At 42.1% G+C, this 21,189-nt stretch overlaps 1 protein-coding gene across 10 annotated transcripts in view; it reads right to left on the bottom strand.

The window, feature by feature from the left end:
- The window catches only part of LOC112227005 (GRB10-interacting GYF protein 2), a 27,249-nt gene extending 6,580 nt beyond the window's left edge, over positions 1-20,669 (bottom strand). The window contains exons 1-23 of one of the 10 annotated variants that reach the window (XM_042307796.1): positions 20,564-20,669; positions 15,051-15,102; positions 14,695-14,848; positions 14,359-14,454; positions 13,965-14,178; positions 13,527-13,635; positions 13,195-13,265; positions 13,029-13,061; positions 11,544-11,750; positions 10,924-11,156; positions 10,523-10,670; positions 8,872-9,102; positions 8,385-8,614; positions 7,918-8,062; positions 7,634-7,800; positions 7,029-7,270; positions 6,527-6,657; positions 6,170-6,270; positions 4,979-5,074; positions 4,637-4,807; positions 3,943-4,176; positions 3,061-3,192; positions 1,216-1,461 (exon numbers count right to left, since the gene is read on the bottom strand). In XM_042307796.1, coding sequence (XP_042163730.1) covers positions 1,216-1,461; positions 3,061-3,192; positions 3,943-4,176; positions 4,637-4,807; positions 4,979-5,074; positions 6,170-6,270; positions 6,527-6,657; positions 7,029-7,270; positions 7,634-7,800; positions 7,918-8,062; positions 8,385-8,614; positions 8,872-9,102; positions 10,523-10,670; positions 10,924-11,156; positions 11,544-11,750; positions 13,029-13,061; positions 13,195-13,265; positions 13,527-13,635; positions 13,965-14,178; positions 14,359-14,454; positions 14,695-14,848; positions 15,051-15,102; positions 20,564-20,666 — 3,546 coding nt within the window. In that variant the 5' untranslated portion in view covers positions 20,667-20,669. Of the gene's footprint in view, positions 1-1,215; positions 1,462-3,060; positions 3,193-3,942; positions 4,177-4,636; positions 4,808-4,978; positions 5,075-6,169; positions 6,271-6,526; positions 6,658-7,028; positions 7,271-7,633; positions 7,801-7,917; positions 8,063-8,384; positions 8,615-8,871; positions 9,103-10,522; positions 10,671-10,923; positions 11,157-11,543; positions 11,751-13,028; positions 13,062-13,194; positions 13,266-13,526; positions 13,636-13,964; positions 14,179-14,358; positions 14,455-14,694; positions 14,849-15,050; positions 15,103-18,986; positions 19,132-20,563 lie in introns of those variants that run through there. The other 9 variants (XM_042307797.1, XM_042307800.1, XM_042307798.1 and 6 more) reach the window with 9 other exon arrangements.
- Between the last annotated feature and the right edge of the window lie 520 nt (positions 20,670-21,189).

Genomic DNA, 21,189 nt, shown 5'->3' with positions numbered 1-21,189 from the left:
ATTTGAAACGGCCAATTTCTCAGGCCCAGAAACAAAAATATGCATATAATTGTCAGATTAGGATAGAAAACATTAAAGTTTCCAAAACTGTCAAAATATTGTCTGTGAGTAGAACAGAACTGATTTTGCAGGCGAAAACCTGAGGAAAATCCAACAAGTGCTATTTTTCCTGAAAGCTCTCTGTTCCATTGGATGTCTTGCCTCCATTTAAAGGGATATCAACCAGATTCCTTTTCCTATGGCTTCCTCAAGGTGTGAACAGTCTTTAGACATAGTTTCAAGCTTTTATTTTGAAAAATTAGCGAGAAAGAACCCATCACGTCAGTGGATGGCTGGGTGCCAGCAGAGTTTTTCATGCGCAACAGCCATTTTCTCTTTCTCTCCTATGGAAGAAGCTACATTCCGGCTGACATATTATCGATTATATATTGTAAAAACAACCTGAGGATTGATTATAAAAACGTTTGACATGTTTCTACGACCATTACGGATACTATTTGGAATTTTCGTCTGCGATGTCGTGACCGCTCGAGCCTGTGGATTTCTGAACATAACGCGCCAACCAAATGGAGGTATTTTGGATATAAAAATAATCTTTATGGAACAAAAGGAACATTTATTGTGTAACGGAGTCTCGTGAGTGCAAACATCCGAAGATCAAAGGTAAGCGATTTAATTGATTGCTTTTCTGATGATTTTTGTGACCAATCTACTTTGCTGCTAGCGGTTTGTAATATTTTGTCTACTGAGAGATGTTCTTACATAAACGCTTGGTATGCTTTCGCCAAAAAGCTTTGTTGAAATCTGACACGCCAGTGTTTTGCTATATTGCACTTATGATTTCATGAAAATTAAATATTTTTAGTAATATAATTTGAATTTGGCGCTCTGCAATTCAGCGGATGCTGATGAAAATGATCCCGCTACCGGGATAGGTGCGTCAAGAAGTTAAGAGGAATGTTTCCCCAACCTCCCAAGCCTCTCCATGTATTTGATCTAGTCTACAGCTAGTACACCTGATTCAACATGTCAAATAACCATCAAGCTCTTGATTAGCTGAATTAGGTGAGCTAGTTCACAACTACACACATTTTGAAACGTCCGTGGGTCCCATTTTTAGACAACAGTACCAGCACATCGCCAAATACATGATATCGAAGACTATGAATGAATGCAGACGAATTCATGAACGAATGATCGAGCGAACCAACTCACAGCTCTGTTCTGGGCACGGTTCTGCTGGGTGACTGTGGGGTGACTGGGCTGCTGGCCCCCAGCCCCCTGCTCCTTCCTCTGCTTCACCTGCTGGGCCTCCTCTCTCTGGATCTCCAGCAGGGACTTCGTCGTGGCCGGCTGCTTGGCCACACTTCCCCAGCCAGAGAGCTTGGCCTGGGGATTCCGGGCCTCCTGCAGGGCCTGCTGCTGCAGGAGCTTCAGGTGCTCCGCCTGCTGGCGCCGCTGCTGCATGGGTGGAGAGAGAGGGGGGTTCATGATTACGGATCTAGGATATAAAGCATGATGGATTTGTAGAACAATTCTATTTCATGCTACCTTAGTGCTAAGTGGGAAAACTCATTATCATCCAGAAAATCGTATCAAAACAGGTACAAGAAATTGGTATGGCTGCAGGGGCAGTATTGAGTAGCTTGGATGAAAGGTGCCCAGAGTAAAACGGCCTGCTCCTCAGTCCAAGTTGCTAATATATGCATATTATTATTAGTATTGGATAGAAAACACTGAAGTTTCTAAAACTGTTTGAATGATGTCTGAGAAGAAATCCAACCAGGAATTGGGAAATCTGAGATTGGTCGATTTTCAACCCAGACCCTATTGAATACACAGTGGGATATTGGTTATGTTGCACTTCCTAAGGCTTCCACTAAATGTCAACCATCTTTAGAAACTTGAATGAGGCTTCTACTGTTATGTGGAGCCAGATGGGAGCTGTTTGAGTCAGTGGTCTGGCATAGAGCCAGGTCCTGGTCACGCGCATTTCACATGATAGCGACCTGCGTTCCATGGCTTTTCTACAGACAATGGAATTCTCCGGTTGGAACGTTATTGAAGATTTATGATAACATCCTAAAGATTGATTCTATACTTAGTTTGAAATGTTTCTAAGATCTGTAATATAACTTTTTGAAGTTTTCGTCCGACGTTCGGCTGGACCTGCACGAGCGTTTGGATTTGTGTACTAAACGTGCTAACAAAAGTAGCTACTTGGACATAAATAATGGATATTATCGAACAAAACAAACATTTATTGTGGAACTAGGATTCCTGGGAGTGCATTCTGATGATCATCAAAGGTAAGGGAATATTTATAATGTTATTTCTGATTTCTGTTGACTCCAACATGGCGGATAATTGTATTTTTTTTTCTGAGAGCAGTCTCAGATTATTGCATGGTTTGCTTTTTCCGGAAAGTTTTTTTGAAATCTGACACAGCGGTTGCATTAAGGAGAGGTATATCTATATTTCCATGTCTAACAATTGTATGTATCAACATTTAGAATGAGTATTTCTGTAAAATGATGTGGCTCTCTGCAATATCACCGGATGTTTTTGGAACTAGTGAACGTAACACGCAATTGTATACTGAGATTTTTTAAATATAAATATGAACTTTATCAAACAAAACATAATTGTGTAATTGTGTAACATGAAGTCCTATGAGTGTCATCTGATGAAGATCATCAAAGGTTAGTAATTCATTTTATCTCTATTTGTGCTTTTTGTGACTCCTCTCTTTGGCTGGAAAAATGGCTGAATTTTTCTGTGAGTTGGTGGTGACCTAACATAATCGTTTGTGGTGCTTTCGCTGTAAAGCATATTTGAAAATTGGACACTGGTGGGATTAACAACAAGATTACCTTTAAAACGGTAAAGATACATGTATGTTTGAGGAATTTTAATTATGAGATGTGTTGTTTTGAATTTGGCGCCCTGCACTGTCACTGGCTGTTGTCATATCGATCCCGTTAACGGGATTGCAGCCCTAAGAGGTTTAAGGAGTGTCACCCATGTTAAACGTAATACTTTGACTGTAGCTGCGCTTACCTCCTCTCGTGCCTGTCGTTCTCTCTCCTCTTCCACTTTCTGGATCTCAGCGAGCGACAGCGCGTTCTGGGACTGAGAGATGGCTGCTGCCGTGACTGCTGACTGCTGGCCCCACTTAGAGGAAGACGGCAGCTATGGGACAGGACAAAGATTTGGTTAGTCAGTGATAGAACGGCAAGCAGCACAGTCAGGGCTGTATCCATGACAAAGAAATATTCACATACAGGAACTCATGGATGTGATTAGCACAATAAATACCAGCCCAAAGGGCAACATCCCATTTTAATGTTCAATTAAAAGGTCAAATACAGTATTTCTGATATTCTGACCTCAATTATTGTTAGTAGGATAGTGCATTGTTTATAGGCTATATTTTATTTAATCAGGAAGTCCCATTGAGGTCAAAAGACCTCTTTCCTAAGGCAGACTTTATATAATATAGTACTGTGTATAGGGCTGGGAATTGGCAGGGACCTCACGATACAGTATTATCACGATTCTTTGGTGCCGACACAATATGCAATGCGAATCTATATGTATTGCGATTCGACACTCTTTTTATTGCGATTTGATGTTCCAAACATATTGTTCACCATATGTCTGCTGCAGAGGGACAAGACAGAGCCATGACAAAACGAGTTGTAAATCAGTCATGGAAATAAGTGCTGAAAACTAATTGGCTCCCAACTTAAAAAGATGGAGAAGAAGTTGTGCAGTTACAGCCAACTAGCGCAACAATAATATTGCAATATTGTCAAAATGATACATAAAAAACAACATCCCGTATGTAACTATCAATCACCCCCCCATCACTAATTGTGCAGTCGATGGTACCTAGCTGTTGTAGTGTTAGGTGTCTTAAGGTGTTATACGGTTAGTTACCTTCATCTGGGCTAGCTGCTGTTGCTGCTGTAGTCGGCGGAGCGCCTCCTGCTGCTGCTGCCTCTGTCTGGCTAGCTCCTGCTGCCTCGCCGCCTCCTGCTCCCTCCTTTTCGCCTCCTCCTGCTGTTGCCGTACCAAAGCCACCGCAGCCGCTGCCTCCTCCTCCTCTTGCCGCTTCTCTTCCTCATGCCTCCTCAGGGCCTCCAGCTCCTCCTGCTTTCGGCGCTCCTCCTCCTAAGGAGCAACGATAACACGTTTTTATTTTTAAATAGGGCCAACTTTATTGAGAAATGCAGATGTGCTTTCTGATTTACATAAATTCACTGAAAACCCACACTAACACAGTTATATTATCAGTATTGCATATTTCATGAAGCCTACTTTAGGCCAGCTAATAGCCTAACCACCAATCAAGCAACATTATGGACAAAATAAAAATCTTGTTGCTGCTGAATTATGTTGCTGTGACAATACAGATCAAATTAAGATCCTACACCTGTATGTGGAAATTTGCATTTGGTATCACCTGTCCCAAACAATAAGTGCAGGGTCGTATTCATTAGGCACACAGTAGCAAAATATTGAGTAATTCTTATTGAAAACCAGGTTGTTCCTTCCCGTTGTACTAAATGTTGTTCTATTTGGTGCCTACTGAAGACGACCCTGTACTGGTCTTTATTGTGAAACCCAGCACCTGTTTGCGGAGGAACTCTTCCCTTTGCTTCCTCTCCTCTTCCTCCTCCCTCCTCCTCTCCTCCAGTCTGCGGAGGGCCTCCTCCTGCGCATGCCGTTCCTCTTCCTCCTCTTTCTGTTGGCGCTGTGCCTCCTCCTGCTGCTGCTTCCGCTGCCTCTTCAATGCCTCCTCCTGTGGATAGAGAAATCTATCAAATCAGTTGCATAAAACATAAATTAAGGCCTCCTCTTAGGAATTTACAGGCTAATGGGTCAATCTTGCATCTCTAGGCAATCATATATTGAACATCAACAAAGCTGACATGCATATTTCAGCAGGCAACAGTCTAATGAACCCCCCCACCTGTTTCTGACGTGCTAGCTGCTCCTCCTCCTGGCGTTTGTGTTCCTCCTCCTCCCTCTTGGCACTCAGCTCTGCCTCACCCCGCTCCAGCTCCAGCTGATCAAAGACATTTACAGTTAATAAGTAAATCACAAGCACATAAAAAACACCTTTTCACATAACTCAGCGATGCACGAAGTAAACGGCATTGTCGGGCCGATTTCCACATACAACTAAGAACGTTAAAGTACAAGGCAAAAATTCTCTGCTGTTTTGGTCCAGTAGCTACCACGTTGTAGCAGACTGAAGCCAGTGGTGGAAAAAGTACCCAATTGTCACACTTGAGGAAAGATACCTTAACAGAAAATGACTCAAGAAAAAGTGAAAGTCATCCAGTAAAATACAAGTTAAAGTCTAAAAGTATTTGATTTTACTTAATCATCGAAAGTTCAAGTATAAATAATTTCAAATTCCTTATATTAAGCGAACCAGACAGCACCATTTTATTTATGGATAGCCAGGAACACACTCCAATACTCAGACATGGGCTGGCGTGGTTACACATGGTCTGCGGTTGTGAGCCTGGTTGGATGTACTGCCAAATTCTCAAATTAATGTTGGAGGCAACTTATGGTAGATAAATGAACATTCAATTCTCTTGCAACAGTTCTGTTGGACATTCCTGCAGTCAGCATGCCAATTGCATACTCCCTCAAAACTTGAGACATCTGTGGCATTGTGTTGTGTGACAAAACAGCACATTTTAGAGAGGTCTTTTATTGTCCCCAGCACAAGGTGCACCTGTGTAATGATCATGCTGTTTAATCAGCTTCTTAATATGCCATACCCATCAGGTGGATGGATTATCTTGGCAAAGGAGAAATGCTCACTAACAGGGATGTAAACAAATTTGTACATAAAATTTGAGAGAAATAAGCTTTTTGTTCGTATGGAAAGTTTCTGCTCATGAAAAACATTTTAAAATGTTGCGATTATATTTTTGTCCGGTATAGTAAAGTACTTTACACCACTGAGTGAAGCACATGCACAGACTCAGGCACAGTTTTATTGCTGCTTGTGGCAATTCATAACGCTAAACCTTTAAAAGTGTTTAAAAACAGTCAAATTCCCCACATTGAGCCCTGGCCCCAGGCACTTCATAAAGATCTACAACTTAGGATTGCATAAGTACAGAAAATATGGTGCTCTTACCTTGGCAGCCTTATTCTTCTCCAGGTTTTGCATCTGTTCTATGGTGGGGGCCTGGGCCATGGAGTCTATGGGCAGATCCCACACACTGCTGCCCTCCCACGCTGCACAGGCACACAAAACAGTCAGTTAGTAAGGCTGGATGGATGGTCATTATATATCATTGATCCCCATTCATTCCCTACAATTCATATGATTTTGAGCTTTCTCCACTTTTTGGTGAATTGAGGAGCACTGTCTTTTGCTGTCATTGAAGAGGTTCAGATACTCAAACTTTCAAAAGCTAAATTGGTTATAAACATCAGCCCAAAACAAAACGAGTGCTAATGTTTTCAGTGTGTGTTCTGCATTAAGTTTTACCACTGGGTGTGGGTTGCTGGATGTTTGATGTGCAGGAGGCCTGAGAGGTGTTCTGCATTTCCCACACAGAACCCTGGGATTCTGGTACGGACATGGACCGAGTCACAGGAGGTAAGAGAGACTCAGATGTTCTACACAGGGAGCCAAACACAGAAATGGCATAAATAACCAGAACACACCAGTATGTTGACACGGCATTGAATAATGCCCACAGTGAAAGATGTTTGAGGAGAACCCGTGTAATATTGAGTGTGCGAGTATGTCTTCATCATTCAGTAACTTACAGTTAGTGCATTCATCTTAATATAGCTGGGTGGGACAACCACATATCTGTCATAGTAAGCATATTTTTTCTCAAAGTAGCTATCAGCAAAGTCAGTGCTAGTAAGGGGGGTGGAGCCAAGTGAGAGTGTTTGAGGGCCTAGTAATGCTGAAGCTGTGTCTCCAACCTCATCTTGAGGGCCTGGTATTGCAGCAGAGGTGTTTGTGCAGATATGCTTACGTGTTTTCTGATGATCTCATCTTGAGGGCTTGGTATTGCTGGAGGAGCAGGTTGATCTGCTGCTGCTGTTGCTGCTGCTGCTGGTGTGGTGCTGAGCTGAGGGCCTGGGCTTTCTGCTGGGCCAGGGCTTGGGCGTACTGCTGCCTCAAAAGGTACTGGTACTGCAGCTGCTGCAGCTGGTACAAGTTGAGGGCCGTCAGCTCCTGCTGCCGCTTCAGACGCTCCTGGTCCCCGGCATCACCCTGGGGAGACAGGCCGAGTAAGACATAGGATCGGCAAGGGGACAGAGAAGTAGAGCCACAACACAGGCAAAGGGACAACGACCTGGGCTGCATTCAGCATGGCACAATGTTGTGGAACGTTCAATATGTTATGTAGAGTGAACAAGCCTCTGACTTAGAATAAGGAGTGGCAACGTCACAACATTTGCCTTCTGAACATGCCCTAAGCTAAACAAACTTGCTTTGACCATGAGACGATGCAGATGGTGTGAGGTGCATCGGAAACATTTTGAATTGCTCATAGACTAATTAAGATTAATTTCAGGATAATACAAAGTAGTGAATTCTAGAATGCTGGATGGAGCTCAGGTGTGTGATGGTTACCAGTAGGGGTGGCGGTGCTGGGCCGGGGGCGAAGGGCACCCTGCCCCACATCTTGATGATCTCACCCAGGGGCTGGAAGACCTCGTCACAGCCTCTCTTCACCAGCAGGGTCATGGTGAAATAGCCCGCCTGGAACCACTCTGTCATCTCCGGGTTACTGAACGGACCTGGAGAGGGGGAGACATTATTAGATTTGACAAAGTCAATGAAATTTCTCCATTTACTGGTTGCAGTGTATGCAGATTTTCATTCAGAGAAGCCCCGTTCCCCTCACTCTGTCTCACCCTGTATCTCTCCCTGGGGGTCTTTATAAAACCACTTCAGAGCAGCCTCGTGTGTGAGTGGCAGGCCGGCTGGTTTGGTAGCTGAGCTCTTGGCAGCCAGCCGGTCATCACCGTCCTGTAGATACGCCACCATCTTCTCTGCTTCCTATAAAAGCGAGCGAGAGTTACATTTTACTGTTCATTCAGGGAGTACGTGTAGAGCACCATGACAGTATCCCAAAACAAACACCACTATCTCAGTTTACTGCAGGGAGATAGAAAAATTGCAATAATTTCATTATAAGTCAATAAACACCCTCTCCATATTCTTGACGTGTTCCAAAAATGAACCCACACTGCACGTTTCATGTCCAGACATGCTCTAAATTCAGTAACACCAAAACCAGCTTGGTAACTTTTACTAACTTGCTCAGCATGCAGCTCTGTAACCAACTAACTTCCAGAAACCGTAGTCATTGTCCACTAACCTGTTCAAAGTGCTTCAGTCCCTCATCTTCATCCATAGTGTGGTGTGGTGGCATGGCCGTGGGCCTTCCGATGGGCGCCATGAGGCCCGTGCTGGTGGCCATATTGTTAGGAGCCATGATAGACGTGCTCTGGGGCCTGACGCTAGCACTGAAGGGCAGCGGGGCGGGCATGGCCACGGGAACCTCCAGGGGCTTCTGCTGCATCTGGATGGTGGATGACGGGGCCGACACTGGACAGGAGAGGCAAGAGGGTGTGGGGTTAGTCTCTCACAGACGGAATGATCTCACAATTGACAATCTCAAACTACATGCAATCCTGTGTGTATAATTTAAGCACAAGGTTACTGCGGAAAACAAAGGTGTCATTTACTCAGAGGTGGAGGTGGTTAAAAGAAAGACGCAACAATATGTCACCAAACACAGCCTCAAGAGGGCACAAATGTGGGAGATTTGGCTGCATTCCTCCACTGCTTGTATGTAAACCTACCTGTGAGTGTGTGTGCAGCGGTGTGGGGGATGGAGAGGGAGTCCAGCATTGTGTTGGACATGGGGGTGTGCAGGGGGACTTTGTTGGCCTCTGGCCTGTGTTCCGGGGCAGGGGGTCGCTCAAGTGGCTTCTCCAACGGCCCCTCAGGGTCCTCTACTCTGTCGGGCTGGCTGGGGGGCAGGGGCTCAGGAGGAGAGGGAGCAGGGGGCACCTCTATCGCTCTCCCCACATCTAGAGACAAAAACAAGACACATGAATCAATGTTTATCTCCACATAGACAGTTTAGTATTGAGAGCAAAAATACAGTATGCTGGACAGTTTCCACTTTTAACTTCTTATGGTTGGGGGCAGTATTGAGTAGCTTGGATGAATAAGTTGCCCAAAGTCAATGGCCTGCTCCTCAGTCTCAGCTGCTAATATATGCATACTATTATTAGTATTGGATAGAAAACTCTAAAGTTTCTAAAACTGTTTGAATGATGTCTGTGAGTGTAACAGAACTCATATGGCAGGCAAAATCCTGAGTTGAAATCAAAACAGGAGGAAACAGTGAGAAATCTGAGCTTTGTATATATTCAGAGTCTCCAATTAAATCCCCTTGAGATATTAATGATGTTGCACTGCCTAGGGGTTCCACTAGATGTCAACCAATAATATACATTTTAATGAGACTTCTATGGTGTTGTGGGAGTGAATGAGAGCAGAATGCATCAGGTGTCTATCAAGCAGCCATTTTCTGATCACGCTTATTCCTCATGGTACCCACTCATGAAGACAAGAAGGAATTTTCCAGGTTGGAACTTTATTGAAGCTGTATGTTAAAAACATCCTAATGATTGATTCTGTACTTAGTTTGAAATGTTTCTTCGACCTGTAATATAACTTCTTGAAGTTTTTGTCAGATGTAACGCTGACCAGAATGAGCGTTTGGATATGTATACCAAGCGCGCTAACAAAATAAGGTATTTAGACATAAATAACAGACATTTTGGAACAAAACAAACAGTTATTGTGGACCTGGGAATCCTGGAGTGCTTTCTGATGTAGATCATTAAAGGGAATATTTATCATGTAATTTCTTGTTTATGTTGACGTCAACATGGTGGCTATTCTGACAAATGTTTCTGAGCGCAGTCTCAGATTATTGCATGGCTGGCTTATTCGTAAAGTTTTTTTGAAATCAGACACAGCGGTTGCATTAAGGAGAGGTATATCTATAATTCCATGTGTATAACTTGTATTATCATCTACATTTATGATGAACTTTTTCAAACAGAACATACATGTATTGTGTAACATTAAGTCCTATTAGTGTCATCTGATGAAGATCATCAAAGGTCAGTGATTAATTTTCTCTATTTCTGCTTTTTGAAACTCCTCTCTTTGGCTGGGAAAGAAAATGGCTGTGTTTTTCTGTGGCTATATGGTGACCTAACAATCGTTTGTGGTGCTTTTGCTGTAAAGCATATTTGAAATTGGACACTGTGGTGGGATTAACAACAAGAATAGCTTTAAAATGGTATGAGATACATGTATGTTTGAGGAATTTTAATTGAGATTTGATGTTTTGAAAATGGCGCCCTACACTTTGACTGGCTGTTGACATGTCGCTCCCGTTAACAGGATTGAAGCCATAAGAAGTTAACTCACCTTGTTTTCTGATGGGCTCTCTCCTGGCCTCTCCGTCTGTGTCTTTGGTCTCCCGGGGGTGTCCGTCCTCCTCCAGACCCTCGTCACATTCCTCCAGGGGTCTGAAGTCCAGCTCTGCCTCCTCCAGGATGGGCTCCTTGGGAGCTTTCTGTGGGGGAGATATATATATCCTTCTCATAGCAGCCTGGCATTCACAGAGTTCCACATCTCACAGTGCTTGGATGCCATATTTGTAATTGCAGCAAACAAATTGCCCTTCGGGGAAAACAAATCATTGTATAACTACTCGGTAGACTTCAAATCATGTGTGCAGGTCCTAATAATTTTTTAAACATTTCTTTGGCCCAGCACCCATTAACAAGTGATGTTCGTTAGACTGACTAAACGGACTATTCACTCACTCGAACCTTGAGCGAAAGGAAGGCTCCAGAGGAGTCGAAGGTGCCCGTCTCCTCTTCAGCGTCCTCCAGACACCACTCTGGCAGGCTGCCCCCTCCATCCTCCTCCAGGCTGCCGCTGGCCGATGGGGGATGCCTGTAGCCGCGCTCGTCCTCCCTGGCATCGAAAGGGAGCCTGCGCTGCCGCGGCTGCTCCCCTGGGTGGGCCTCTCGCCACCCTGCCGACCGCGGCCCGTCTGAGGAGAAGAGCTGTTTAAGGACCCCGTCACTCAGCTCTACGCCAGCCACTCTCTCACATTGAAGACCACCACTTTATGTTGCTGTTTCTTAGATGCATGTGATGCTTTCTTTTATGAAGCTATGGACAGATTGGAGTATTTCCTGTTGAAAACCTGTTCTCATTTGGTTGGCCATGAGGCCTGAACAAGAGGGGGATTTTAGTATGATTTGAGGTGTCCATTGTGATTTGTGAGTTCAGGATAAGACCAGCTTTAAAAAAAATCTCCCTTTTAGAGTTGTATCGAGATTGGCCTGCAATTGAAACCATCACCCACACACACACACACACACACACGACAGGACACATTGTGGTGGCAGCAGTGTGAGATGACTACAGGGCACACCTGGACTCGGGGGGCACCACCGGTCGCTGTCCCATCGCAAGGCACATGCCAAGGCGCCAGCCAGGCGCCAACCCCCCTCTTCACCATCCTCACCATTCACTTCATCCCGGGACGTGCGCCAGTTCTCACTCTCCGAACGCGTGAAGTCATGCTTCCTCACTGGCAGGCCCCCCACACTGGTCCCAACCTCCTCGTAGTTAGCACGGACTGGAGGAAAGGAATAACTTTATTTTATCAAAAGGATAACATCAATGTTGACATTTTTATTAAAATATATATATTTTTAAACACTCAATACATACATATGTAGCAACGCCACAATTTCAAGCAATACATGAGATTCAAACTTTTAGCTTGAGAGTGTCCTTGGTCACAGTAAATAAATTGTGAGGTTGTCTAAACATTTGCATAGCTGTATTGTTTTCTGATTAAGTAGTGTACAGCCTATAAAGATACCACAAGTAAATAGCAATAGCAAACTTAGCTAAATGTTGTTGGAGGTGTTGGCAGAATGTATTTTTTTTGCAGTGACATTGCTGTATCTGACAGTTTCTGAATTGTTGTAGACCTGTTAACAGATCGTATAAATTCAATTATGTTGCACCGCCCACCATCTCTGAAACTGTCTATTCGGAAAGAAAATAATACTAAAGAAGGCTTACTTAGTGGTAGATCAAAAGATCAACTGTGTTCATCTGTTAAATTCTACTCTGTTCTAAACCCCTTTCCGATGGTTTTATCTAACAGGCCCAATTATATTAGAGATGTGCATGGTCATTAGTTGCATGGCTACTTTGGGAATATGAACTCATGGCCAGAAAAGGTGAGCAATTTATTCTGCAATGGTTATGATATACGTATAATGTATTATGTTTATAAATGAAATATTGTCAACTCGAGAAATTACTTTATTCAGACGTAGCCTACAAACTCCAATGGAAAAGGTGAACCGATCGCATAGAGCAAAATACTTGAAATAGCTTATCTATTTCCTACTGTGAAGTAGGTCCAATTAAATGAAAGATGGGACGAATGGTAGCCTATCCTAAATTGTTGGAGGCCTATAGGTAATTTTGTGAGTATGAAGCCATCAGTCAGAAAAGGTGAGGAATTGATTCTTCAATGATCATATAAATGAAATAAATAGAAAATAGATGCCTATTTCTAATTACTTAAGAATGCAAAGATAAAATAAATGTATTTTCTCTCCTCTCACTAATGGGAAATGACTGCATCTTATATTTAGCTACCTGTTTTTTAGCTACCATTTGCACATGGCTAATTCTGCCTTCTTGCAATGGAATACTTCAACCACTAGAAACTGTGCGTACACATGGTTTAAAGTTGGCGGGGAGGAAAGCACATTCTCACATCAAGTTCAGTTTTTATAAATTCCAACTTTTGCGTGAAAACTGGCACACGCACATTTTGGGGTCTATTTTGTACGCACGGTTTACGAACGAGTACCCTGGAGGGAAAACTTACTATGATTCATCAGGAAGTGGGTAGGAGCAACTTCTGCCAAGTCAATGGAACAGAGAGAGAGAGAAAGCAAAGTGATTACATTACCTGTAAATTATTTAACCCGGCATTTTATTTATATCACATTCAAAAAGCATTGATTATTTGATGAGCAAGTATTGGCACAAACCTGGCTCTTTTCGACCTGGCTTTTCAAACCTTCGGTCTCCCCTAGATGGGGAGAAAATAGACTCAGCATGACTTTGAAAAGGAGAAAAGACAAAAATAATGACTGAGCATGCAGATAGTCAAACACAGATGGATATAACCAAAAACATGACAATATGTCAACACCATAAACCAAATGGGTTGTAATCATTCTCATTCCACTAGCCTGGAACCCATCTTAAGATACACCCAGTTAACATGAAGATTTGCATAAATCATGCATTGAAGTCAAAGGTTAATGGGCGTGACAATACCAGTTGCACGCTTGTGCCTCCAGTAAGGATAGTCCATTACCTCTCCTCCCAGCTCTGGGAGCGGTGCATCTCCCTGCCCCCGCGTCCAAAGCCTCCTTCCACGTCATCAAAACTTCTTTGGTAAAACCCTCCGTCTCCTCTACCCCGACCTACCAGACACACATTTTAAATACCTTATTTGAATCCACAATTCACATTACAGTTGAAGGATTCAAACATGCACGCCACACTTTAATGTTGGAGCTAGCTGGTGAAAATGAATTCAACCAGCTGCGATAGCTTCTGCTGACAGGAGCATTATCAAGCCTATTAACAGAGTGCTACGGTTACATCCCTTCTGTGAAGCTGGCAGACATTGTTAAGATTCTTAGGGGTGGGTCTCAACCTATATATAAATCACTGGTCTCAACAGCCAATAGTCTAAAGTAGTTTCCTCGTCTCCTTTCCTTTATTGACATGAAAGAAATTAACAGTTCACCTAGTCTGTTTTTCTGATTAGCGCAGATGAAGAGGACACAAGCAGAGGAAGCCTCTTCAGACTGTTGAGATGGACAGAGAGAGAATAGGGCTCTTTCCTCACCTCGACCCCGTGAGGTACTTCGACCCCTCGGCGCCCCTGGCCCAACAGGACCCCCTCCTCTCCCCATCAGCCTGAGCACAGCTGCACTGTTTACAGACATGGAAAAATTTCTCTGTGGGGGAGAGGGAGGGAGAAAGAGGATAAAGAAAGAGGGGAGGATGGGGCAGACCTGTCTATAACCAACAATTCTCTATATTTGGTTACAAACAAACAGGGTAAGGTGAAAGGTGCAGTATTAATTTAGCATATTCATTCTAACATGGCTTCGTAAATTAACAGTGAAGGAACCAACCTGCTCTTCCTCTGTAAATGCTACAAGTGCCAGTGGTGGCAGGGGCTCCTCTTGTAAAATGGGCAGAAAATCCTTATCGTGCAGGTCTACAGGGATCTGATAAGGAGAAGGAAGAAATTGTATGAGCAAGTATCCATTGCAACGTCAGGTTTACTACACATATTACAGGAAGGTGACAATATATTTGAATTTAAAGAAATCTCACTCCACAAAAGGATGAATCATAATTTTGTCTTGGGGCACTTTTCAGAAGCTGCCGATACAAGTCACTTTATTTGTATGCCAATCATGTGTCTCTGTATCCTTTTAGAACACATCGGAATCCCTTTGCCTCACCTCCCTATCCTTAACATAAAGTGCTAGCATTTCTTCTCTCCCGTAGCGGTAGTCTGCAAGTTTATACTTTGGCATTGCAGGTGAGAGAGGTGGTGAGGTGGCAACGCTACTGCTGCTACCACCCCCATGGCCACCTCCAGACAGGGCCCGGAGCCTGGTGAAGAGGGACAGAAGGAGAAAAAGACAAACAAAAGTGAAGTTTAGAGGACAACTGGCAGGCCTCAACACTGCACCAGGTGTCACAAAACAAACCAGCCTAACAACTCAGAACACTGTTAATCAACTTGATGGTTCTCTTAATTCAATACAACATTTCAGCTCAACAAGATTTCATATTAACATGATGCTATACCAACCATTCTGGTCCGAAGTTGAGTGTCTGAGTTTCTGCCATTCTTCCTAGAACTTCTATTGGAAGGAAAGGGCCAAAATGATTAGCCTAATACAATGCAATATTTTTCTTGGAAAGGTATTCAAATCAAATTGTATTGGTCACATACACATATTCAGCAGATGTTACTGCGGGTGTAGCAAAATGCAAGGACATCATTCAACATCCTTTGATCAACACACAAAAGGGCAATTACTATTTCATCTCCAGACGGAATTGAAAATCTTTGATCCCATTTGTCTTTATGCCACAGATTACAAACCCAAATTCTGATTTTAAAGATCATTCGATGGTGACAAATATTGCATCACCCGATCCTCTGTCAGGTACATAATACCAATTATTTAGGTAATTGCCAGAGCCATGTACTGTATAGTCTGTATATGAAATAGATCTTTAAAGCTTTCTTTATTAAGGACTTCTTGACAGTTCATAATCGCACTGAAATGTACAGTGCATTCTGAAAGTATTCAGACCCCTTGACTTTTTTTAACAGCCTTGTTCTAAAATAAATTAAATATTTGGTTTCCTCAATCTACACACAATAATATCCCGTAATGACGAAGCAAAAAATGTTTAGAAATTATTGAAACATTTAAAAACCAAACAGAAATACCTTATTTACATAAGAATTCAGACCCTTTGCTATGAGACTCAAAATTGAGCACAGGTGAATACTGTTTACATTGATCATCCTTAAGATGTTCCTACAACTTGATTAGAGTAAATTCAATTGATTGGACATGATTTGGAAAGGCCCACACCTGTCTATATAAGGTCCCACAGTTGACAGCGCATGTCAGAGCAAAAACCAAGTCATGAGGTCGAAGGAATTGTCCTTTGAGCTCCGAGGCAGGATTGTTTCAAGGCACAGATCTGCGGAAGGTTACCAAAACATTTCTGTAGCATTGAAGGTCCCCAAGAACACAGTGACCTCCATCATTCTTAAATGGAAGAAGTTTGGAACCACCACCACTCTTCCTAGAGCTGGCCGCCCGGCCAAACTGAGTTATCAGGGGAGAAGGGCCATGGTCAGAGAGGTGATCAAGAACCCGATGGTCACAGAGTTCCTCTGTGGAGATGGGAGAACCTTCCAGAAGGACAACCATCTCTGCAACACTCCACCAATCAGGCCTTTATGGTAGAGTGGCCAGACGGAAGCCACTCCTCAGTAAAAGGCACATGACAGCCCGCTTGGAGTTTGCCAAAAAGCAGCCAAAGGACTCTCAGACCATGAGAAATAAGATTCTCTGGTCTGATGAAACAAAGATTGAACTCTATGGCCTGAATGCCAAGCATCATGTCTGGAGGAAACCTGGCACAATCCCTATGGTGAAGCATGCTGGTGGGAGCATCATGCTATGAGGATGTTTTTCAGCGGCAGGGACTGGGAGACTAGTCAGGATCGAGGGAAAGATAAATGGAGTACAGAGAGATCCTTGATCCTAACAACTCAGAACTTAGAGCAGAGCACTGTTAATCAACTTGATGGTTCTCTTAATTCAATACATTTCAGCCAATTGTGTGCCGCTCTATGGGTCTCCCAATCATGGCCGGATGTCGGTATTGTTTTTTTTGTGGCAAGGACAATAACGGATATCGGCCAAAAATGTAACATCTGTGCATCCCTACACCTGTAGCGCAACCCTTGAGGTATCATATATATATATATAAATAATGTGTGTAAAATACACACACGCACTACCGTTCAAAAGTTTGCAGTTAATTAGAAATGTCCTTGTTTTTGAAAAGCAAAGCATTTCTTGTCCATAAAAAAATCTAATTGATCAGAAATACAGTGGACATCGTTAATGTTGTAAATGACTATTGTAGCTGGAAACGGCAGATTTTTCATGGAATATCTGCATAGGCGTACAGAGGTCCACTATCAGCAACCATCACTCCTGTGTTCCAATGACACATTGTGTTAGCTAATCCAAGTTGATTGTTTTAAAAGGCTAATTGATCATTAGGAAACCTTTTTGCAATTGTTAGAACAGCTGAAAACTGTTGTTCTGATTAAAGAAGCAATAAAACTGTCCTTCAGACTAGTTGAGTATCTGGAGCTGAAATGTCTTGAGTCAATAAGTATTCAACACCTTTGTTATGGCAAGCCTAAATACATTCTGAATTAAAAATGTGATTAACAAGTCACGTAAGTTCAATGGACTCAGTGTGCACAAGTGTTAAACATGATTTTTGAATGACAACCTCATCTTTGTACCCCACACATACAGATAATTGTAAGGTCCCTCTGTCGAGCAGTGAATTTCAAACAGATTCAACTGCAAAGACCAGGGAGGTTTTCCAATGCCTCGCAAAGAAGAGCACCCGTTGGTGGATGGGTAAAAAAAAAAAAAGCAGACATTGAATATACTTTTGAGCATGATGAAGTGAATCATTACATTTTGGATAGTGTATCAATACCCACAGTACAAAGATAAAGGTGTCCTTCCTAACTCAGTTGCCGGAGGAAGGAAACCAGTCAGGGATTTCACCATTAAGCCAATGGTGACTTTAAAACAGTTAAAGAGTAATGGCTGTGAGGATGGAACAACAACACTGTTACTCCACAATACTAACTAAATTGACAGAGTGAAAAGAAGGAAGCACGTAGAGAATAAAAACATTTAAAAAAAAATGCATCCTGTTTGCAACACGGCACTAAAGTAATACTGCAAAAAGGTGGCAAAGCAATTAACACTTTGTATTCAGGACAAAAAAAATTGTTTGAGGCAAATCCAGCATAACTCATTACAGAGTACCACTCTCCATATTTTCAAGCTTCGTGGTGGCTGCATCATGTTACGGGTATATTTGTAATCGTTAAGGACTGGGGAGCTTTTTAGGATAAAAAAATGAAACAGAATGGAGCTTTCCTAGAGGAAAACCTGGTCAGTCTGCTTTCCATCAGACACTGGGAGATGAACTCACCTTCCAGCAGGGCAAAAACACAAGGCCAAATCTACACTCAAATTGTTTACAAAGAAGACAGTGAATTCTTCTGAGTGGCTGAGTTACAGTTTGGACTTATCTACTTGAAAATCCATGGCAAAACCTGAAATGGTTGTCTTGCAATGATATACAACCATTCTGACAGAGCTTTAAGAATTTTGAAAAGAATAATGGGCAAATGTACGATCCAGGTGTGCAAAGCTTTTAGAGACTTAACCAAAAAGACTCACAGCTGTAATCGCTGCCAAAGGTGCTTCTACAAAGTATAACTCAGGGGTGTGAATACTTGTGAAAATAGTGTAGTGTGTGTAGATGGGTGAGATTTATTTTTTTATATACACACACACACGTGTTCAATTCAGGCTATAAATCAAAACATTGAATAAGTCAAGGGGCATGAATACTTTGAAGGCACTGTAGCTGAAGTTCACAGATCAGTTAGTGACCCTTAGTAATGACCCTTAGTCAGCCTGAAGGTATGTTTAAACCACAATCTGTCTAGCCAGATAGCTATAGAATAAACCAAAAGCATTTGTTGTTGAACTTCCCACCTGTTGCAAGCCACATATGGGCTACAGCCAATCAACATTAGAATTTTAATTCATTATTTATGGTGACAAAAAAAGATCAAGCTGCAACTTCTGTAGAGATCCTGCACCACAACAGCCCCAGAGAAGAATGGAGACTAGCCACAAGTGATTGATTAGATGCCGTATTATGTCAATCTCAGTAGCCTGCTCCTGTAGTCCATTATTGGGCTAATGTTGCTCCTTATAGTCCAAGGCCCGTACATGTTCTGTTTAAAGGAGAATTGGCTCTAGCAGCCAAAACAGCCAAAAACTTAATCTAAACATGAATAAATTCGTAATTGTGATAAGGTTCTAGAAACATAAAGTCCTCTAGTTTCACGTCAAAATTATTTCACAAACGCTAAATATACACTTACTGTACACTGTTTTAACCGGTAAACCAGCCTAGAGTATTTTTCAGTGACAACACGTTTGTGGGGTCCATCTTCCGTTTACACACTGGTGTTCAAGACGCAGATGGCTATTTAGAACAGTTACGCCTCCGTCTTCTGTAAACAAGCGCTGTAACATGGAAATATGGCCGTGTGGGAACCTGAACGCTATAAAGCTGTGTAGTAATAAAACATTGTTGAAAATTATTTGTTGCTGATATAAAATATTTGATTTGGGTTTCCAAAACAGTAACGCAGGTGATGGGTTTTAACGTTCTTAATGAGCGTCGGGACTCTTAACAAAAATCCTGATCAGATTATACTATATTATAGTCCATAGGGCTGAAGGTAGTTAGCGTCTATGAATGGTTTAGTTTGTGACCGATATAAATGTAAGTTAAATATTCAAGTTTCAACCAGCTAATATTTGGACTGTTGGTTAGTTAGGTTTCGAAGTAGTCTGACTTTCAATGTCAAGCTCAAATGATTTCTACATGCATGTCTATGTCTTATCAATATTGTATCACGTTATTATAAGATAAGGAACTTGACAAATTAGCTGTCTGGCAAATAACAAACTGTACTTCTTAATTAAGTTTAATAAATTGCATAAACGCGTTATATCTATTCCAAACAATGATCTATATACAGGTTTACCTCATTGATTCCAACACATGAGCTACAGTAGCTAGCTAGTAGCTAACTAACGTTAGCTTCCCATATGGCTGGCCATAATTAGCCTGATAATCCGACAGACACACATTCCCATACGAAACTTTAGCTACCTAGATGCTAGCTAGTGAGTTGGCAATACAAACTAGCTAACGTTAGCAAGCTAGTCATGTTAATTAACGTTATAATGACAATAGACATTAGCTATAAAATAAGTTAAACGTTAGATAGCTAACGTTAACCAACTAAAGAAATGTTGGCTAACCTTCTGACATTTAACATAGCCTAGCCACAATGTGCTACCAAGCTGTTTGGCAAGCTAGCTAAGTAACTGCATGACAGCTAACTAGCTAGTTAATCAAGTTGATAGCATAATAGTTAACGTTTTAGCAATTGTATTTATCCATACATAATGATACGTTGTTATATAGCTAGCTAGAACAGTAACCTGTGCTAACTGGTCGACATAACTAACTAGAGAACTTTGTTTTACAAAACTTTCAGTAACAATCGATCACTGATCGGTAATTTCTACAAAAATGCTAAGCTTCTCAAAAGGAAAACAAACAAAGAGTCATACTGTTACAAAATCGCAGGAGTATTGTGAGCTGACACGAGTTCACGCTTAACCCCCAAACCTCCGTGCGGCCTACGAGCCTTCCGCTACAAGAGGTTCTCGTTGGAAAACGTCCCATCTCGCTCCGGACCGAATGCGGTGCCACCACATAGTTGAGGCCGGAGCCTCAAGGCCAAGCAAACATGCTGGTATAACAACACCCATAAACGCGTTGAATTCGCGGAAACTGGGATCTTTAGCATCGTGAATACTTATTTCGATAGTTTAGCTTTATTTTATAGCAAAACTGTGCATTTAATCTTCGCTGTCTTACCTCTGCTTTTACTGACAGCACAGGGTTTATTTGTATTCGAGTTGTGTGTGGCTCTCTCTCCGTTTCCACAAGATGGCTGAGAATGGGTCACATGACAATACATATCCCGATAAAGACCCGTATGCCAAAGAAAGATTCGCTGACAGCATATTTTGCAAAGTACAAATCATACTGAATGTATCTGTATGATTTCTGTACGTGTAGACTAAACTATGACTTTAGAACATCTTATGTTAGTCTTATTCTGACCAAATATTGTAGAAGTTACAGAATTACATCTGATTAAGTGCATCATTGTAAACATCATGCATGCATACATAAGATGATTACAATCCATGCATTGGCCCTTTTTGCACAAACTCTTTTGACTCATCACATACGCTGCTGCTACTGTTTATTATTTACCATGTACATATTTAGCTCAGTTACCTCTTACCCATGCACATAGACTTCGTTACTGGTACCCCGTGTATATATTTATCTTTTTTTCTCTGCATTGTTGGGAAGGTCCCGTAAAGTAAGCATTTCACTGTTAGTCTACACCTGTTGTTTACGAAGCATGTGACAAATACAATTTGATTTGATAAACATCAGAGTTCCCCTCTTCGTCTCTGATTACATTTACA

This window comes from Oncorhynchus tshawytscha, linkage group LG28, assembly GCF_018296145.1.
Source record: "Oncorhynchus tshawytscha isolate Ot180627B linkage group LG28, Otsh_v2.0, whole genome shotgun sequence".
Classification (NCBI taxonomy): Eukaryota; Metazoa; Chordata; class Actinopteri; order Salmoniformes; family Salmonidae; genus Oncorhynchus; species Oncorhynchus tshawytscha.
This window is presented reverse-complemented; position numbering and strand designations above follow the sequence as displayed.